Source organism: Dermacentor variabilis, chromosome 1, assembly GCF_050947875.1.
Source record: "Dermacentor variabilis isolate Ectoservices chromosome 1, ASM5094787v1, whole genome shotgun sequence".
Taxonomy (NCBI): domain Eukaryota; kingdom Metazoa; phylum Arthropoda; class Arachnida; order Ixodida; family Ixodidae; genus Dermacentor; species Dermacentor variabilis.
Window position 1 is genome coordinate 10788631 of NC_134568.1, and position 5711 is coordinate 10794341.

The 5711-nt window shown below is 46.9% G+C and overlaps 1 protein-coding gene across 1 annotated transcript; it reads right to left on the reverse strand.

The window, feature by feature from the left end:
* Window positions 1–3161: 3161 nt before the first annotated feature.
* On the reverse strand, window positions 3162–5367 carry LOC142576365 (uncharacterized). Its single transcript, XM_075686800.1, has 5 exons — window positions 5234–5367; window positions 5097–5153; window positions 4837–4952; window positions 4259–4372; window positions 3162–3170 (listed from the first exon to the last, which is right to left on the reverse strand). Exons 1-5 carry the CDS (start codon window positions 5280–5282, stop codon window positions 3162–3164), a joined length of 345 nt encoding a protein of 114 aa, XP_075542915.1. The 5' UTR covers window positions 5283–5367.
* Between the last annotated feature and the right edge of the window lie 344 nt (window positions 5368–5711).

Below are 5711 nucleotides of genomic sequence, written 5' to 3' on the forward strand. Positions count from 1 at the left end.
GTGTTGAAAAGCAAGTTCCGCTGCTTGCAGCGCTTTTGGACACTGCTACACAGCCCCGATAGAGCAGCGCGAATTATTTATGCATGCGTTGCTCTCCATAACATTGCCTTGCACGCGGGCGACTGGACATCGGACGATTATGGTGGGGAAGTGCCACCAGCTGAGGAGCCAGAGGAGCCAGGAGACATCCAGGTGCTGGCACCCCACGACGTGTTCCTCAGAGGAAGGCAGCAGCGCAGCGCCGTTGTCAACCTTTTCTGAAGGACACAGGAATGGTGAGTTTTCATAATACATAATTTATTTATACAAAGTGCAGTGCCCTTAGGCTATCACAGGGCTGTGTTTGTACAGCGGAAAATACATTGAAAAATTTGTATACACAACAAGTGCACCTCCATACGGATGGTCAATGTTCCAAATCCACACATCCGACAGATTATGATAATTTAAACACAAACGAAGTACACTTCGTTTCGCCAAAGACTTGAAAAATTATAGACCGATCAGCTTACTGTCCGTTGCCTACAAAGTATTTACTAAGGTAACTGCAAATAGAATCAGGAACACCTTAGAGTTCCGTCAACCAAAAGACCAGGCAGGATTCCGTAAAGGCTACTCAACAATAGACCATATTCACACTATCAATCAGGTGATAGAAAAAAATTACCGACGATTACGTTACTTCCTAATGCGAAATTTGAGCGCAGCAAATAAGCTGTTTCACCTTTTGGATAGATTGAGGCAAAGAAATCGAGCAACACATGTATGCGCTATCACATAATTTTTTTTTATTTTTCACACGTATTCCTTTAACAAAGACTCCACTAACAGTTCTTGACAGTCATGAAGGAAGCTTTGTGGTCGGAGAAATAGACTGATATATGTTCGACTTGGTACACCAATGCTTGATTCTCAAAGACGAGATCTATACAAGTGCCTCGCGAGGTTGTCACAGCCGTGGGGGAAGCAGAGGCTAAGCGCCGCCGCCGAGAAGACCCTGCCGTTCGCGCCGCCGAAGCGGAGGCTCATCGCCGCCGTCGAGAGCAACCAGCAGTAAGCGAGGCTGAAGCAGAAGCTCATCGCCGCCGCCGAGAAGACCCTGCAGTTCGCGCCGCCGAAGCGGAGGCTCATCGCCGCCGTCGAGAGCAACCAGCAGTAAGCGGAAGCGGAGGGGGGCGGCGTGTACACCCAGCGGCAAACGATGGGGGCAGAAGCGCGCGCAGCAAGCGGACAACACGATAAAGGGAGGAGGGAAGAGATAGCAGCGACTGACTGATGCCGCTGACGGCGATAGTGAGTCAACCCCAGCTATCCGCCACACAAGAACAGGGGGGGGGGACCCTTTCCTCCTCTTTCTGCATGGCGGCGACGGTGTTCTATGCAGTCACGTTATCTTGACTCTCTAGCGGCGTCAGCGGCAGCCAGCGGTATCAGTCGGTCGCTGCTAGCGCTGGGGGGATGAAAGGGGGGCGGAGCTGGTTACGAGGCCGACGACGACGCCGACGACGACGCGAAACCCAGGAACGGACGCCAAAGAGCTGCGCTCTAAAATGTGCGAAATATAACCAACCCTTATATATAGCTTTCATTGATTACGAGAAAGCGTTTGATTCAGTCGAAACCTCAGCAGTCATGGAGGCATTTCGGAATCAGGGTGTAGACGAGCCGTATGTAAAAATACTGAAGGATATATATAGCGGCTCCACAGACACCGTAGTCCTCCATAAAGAAAGCAACAAAAGCCCAATAAAGAAAGGCGTCAGGCAGGGAGATACGATCTCTCCAATGCTATTCACAGCGTGTTTACAGGAGGTATTCAGAGACCTGGATTGGGAAGAATTGGGGATAAGAGTTAATGCAGAATACGTTAGTAACTTGCGATTCGCTGATGATGTTGCCTTGCTTAGTAACTCAGGGGACCAATTGCAATGCATGCTCACTGAGCTGGAGAGGCAAAGCAGAAGGGTGGGTCTAAAAATTAATCTGCAGAAAACTAAAGTAATGTCTAACAGTCTCGGAAGAGAACAGCAGTTTACGATAGGTAGTGAGGCACTGGAAGTGGTAAGGGAATACATCTACTTAGGACAGGTAGTGACTGCAGATCCGGATCACGAGACTGAAATAATCAGAAGAATTAGAATGGGCTGGGGCGCGTTTGGCAGGCATTCTCAGATCATGAACAGCAGGTTGCCATTATCCCTTAAGACAAAAGTTTATAACAGCTGTGTGTTACCAGTACTCACGTACGGGGCAGAAACCTGGAGGCTTACGAAAAGGGTTAAAACTTAAATTCAGGACGACGCAACGAGCTATGGAAAGAAGAATGATAGGTGTAACGTTAAGGGATAAGAAAAGAGCTGATTGCGTGAGGGAACAATCACGAGTTAATGATATCTTAGTTGAAATCAAGAAAAGCAAATGGGCATGGGAGGACACATAATGAGGAGGGAAGATAACCGATGGTCATTAAGAGTTACGGAATGGATTCCAAGGGAAGGGAAGCGTAGCAGGGGGTGGCAGAAAGTTAGGTGGGCGGATGAGATTAAGAAGTTTGCAGGGACTACATGACCGGGGTAGTTGGAGAAGTATGGGAGAGGCCTTTGCCCTGCAGTGGGCGTAACCAGGATGATGATGATGATGAAGTACACTTATACAAAGAATCCTGTAAATAGAATGCCACAGCCGCGGAAACAATTGTACGCTCGTCACTATGCAAGAGTCTCCAAGGCTGCCACTTATTAACAGTAGTACTCGTGAAGCAGTCGTAAGGCAATGCTTCATGCCCCTTCATCTGAAGAACTGCATTCGCTGCTGCTCCCAAGCTGGCATTGTCTTATGCAATATGCACATCAGAAAGTACTTCTTTCCTAGTGGAACATGAAACGCGGTAGCAACGTGAAAGTGCAGCCTTTTCTTTATATATCACATCAAATATGAAATGAAAACATCCCTTGACTCATCATAGTCATGACAGACTTGATGGAAGCAATACATATGATTGGCACTCTGTACTCATGGTCACCATCAGCAAAAGGTGCGAAAAATTTTCATAAAACACATCAGAATGAACGCAACCGCCGCATCCTGTGCATTTTGACGCTCAGTGTACGTTGGTAGGAGTGAGGCAATATGCTTGCTAGCCATCTCTTGTGCTAGGTGTATCAAAACTTCTGTGCAAGCATGAATACGCAGGCGAGGCAAGCAAGTAAAGCGTAATGAATGCGGATTCAAACACAAACAAAATGTAACGCCGAGTGTAGTGACAGCATTACACTCGTCACATCATGTCCAAATGGGTAGATGTAAATTAACGTAAAAGCGCAAAAAATAGATAGGTCAACTTTATCACACTCTATGATGACAAGTACATCACAAACCTTGTAGTACAACATGCTTCAGGTAGCAAAGCATGTGACAACATTGCAACATCAGCATCACACAATTCGTTTTCACCACGGCATGTAAAACTTTCAGTTACATTTACGTGACCTTGCAAGAAAGTATGACTATCCCAGGTACGTCCGTTCCCTTGTCAGTGTTATGAGTCACTGACTAGAAGCATTCATTTCTCGGCAGCAATTGTAGTGCGATGCTAAACAACAGGTGAATCATAATTGTAAAAAGGTGAGTGCACTTGCCAGCTGTGATGAAACATGTTACATAAAACATGAATAATTGGCTCTACAATCTCACAGCACCCAGAAAGTGTCACGCGTGAAAGTTATTCTTGCAATGACTCCCTTGGAACGAAGACTAGAGGAAACCAATCACTGGTGTGGTGCAATGATGATGGTCATTTTCATTTGTGAAACTATGCAACTTAAAGAGTGACTAGTTTGGTGCTCTGAAAAAAAGACGACATTGTAGTCGTTGCACCTTAGCCTCACTGTGCCAAAATGAAAATATCACAGTGCAAACACTATGCGGTAACGCTTCATAATGAGTGCAGTAAGCTACAACACAGTGAAGCAATATAAATATCGCAGTACAAAACCCATACACAGAAATCGACAACTATTTGTGACGATTCCAGTGTGAATGACTAGGCGCCTTCGAAATGTGTAAATAAAGAAAGCACGCTGGCATTGCAGCTGGATAAGCATAAATAGAAAGAGGCAAATACAACAGAACAAGAATGGTTGCGCGCATTGCACCTCTCAACCAAAAAATCCTCCTCTATTACTCAAAGGAAACTCAAACAAAACAAACGGAACTGGTGAAACAAATGAATAAAATGATAAACTAATTTCTCTCCTACTGCAGGTGCGCAGCGATGTCTTGCGCTATGGCGCGCACCTGCTCCAGGATCCCCTTCTGGGCTGCTGCCGTCCGCTCTGCCGCGACAGCGAGGCGGGTTGTGGAGGCCTCGATTCTGCGCAGCACCTGCAATGAATAATCATGGTGGAACTGTTCGCATCAGTTGCTGATTACTCGCAACCAGCTCACGGCTGCAAGCTGCTGTTGTGAAGAATTGTAACGTGCACAACGATTCCCTCTCTGCTGAAGAGCCACTGGCCTGATGGCATCCTTTGGCAGTGTCAAGCGTCGCGTACAAGCTATACCCTCTTCGTTTGGACAGACAAAGACCTGCTGGAACTACTCTTCCGTCATCTATTCTAATGCATCTCTCACTACCAAACAGCCCTTTTCAGGGCTAACCAACCTTTCGTCCGGCGCCTGATCGTTGGCAAGACACGTTACCGAGCCCTCTATACAACGCATATTTCTTGTTTACATCCCAAACTGATTTGTTTTTCAGATTCATGATTTACTTATAACAAAGCATAAAGAATATTTATGTCCTTCATGTAAAATGACACCAAAGGGCCTACCAACCTGCAGCACCTCGTCGCCCTGTTCCAGGCTGCGGGCGCACTGCGACGACATCGTCGTCAGGGTATCCACCCGTCGCAGTCGCTGTCGACGTGGTGGCCGAACAGGGCGCTGCAACACTGAAAGCATACAGCATTTTCTACAGTTGCACTGCATTTTATGGTACGAATGAAAGTGGCTATGGCCATGTTATGGCTTATTGGGCTAGTTCAATAAAATACCAGAGCTCATTTTATTTAACAGCTTGAGGATCAATAACTTACCAGGTGCAGCGGCCACCCTTTCGGCAGGCGACGCGCCGCGCGGTGGATCCTCTGCCGCTGTAGAGTAAACACATTAATGTTTACGAACTGCACACACACTTGGCGATAATTAAAACACTCATTCCTCTGATGCTTACGTGTCGCTGTGCTCACGCCCGCAGCCTCGTCTTGGACGACGACTTCCATCGCGTAGGTGGGGACGTCAGCCTGCTGGAAAATGTCATAAGCGTGGCTATTCGTTACAATGCCTATGTTACAAGTTTTCGTACTAATTTGCGAAAATATTGTGCAATTATTGAGTGCTTAATGATCCCATGTGTTACCGTCCTCGTGCACTTCCTTGAAGGCATTTTAATTCTGTGTTAATCACTTAACCCCCCTTTTCCCGAAAACGCAGCCACCTGAGATTCTAGTTGATTAACCTACCTGCTTTTCCATTCTCTCCTACTCTATTTTCCTGTTCACCAACGGTGTCGCGTTCTGCTAAAGGTACCACTTACAGATAATGGCAAACTCTAAACCGGCACCATTCAGGAACCCATGATATTACGGCGGCAGTGTGCTTACCTCTTGGTAGGGGAGGTCGGTCACGCCGTGGAGGCGGACCGTCCCGGT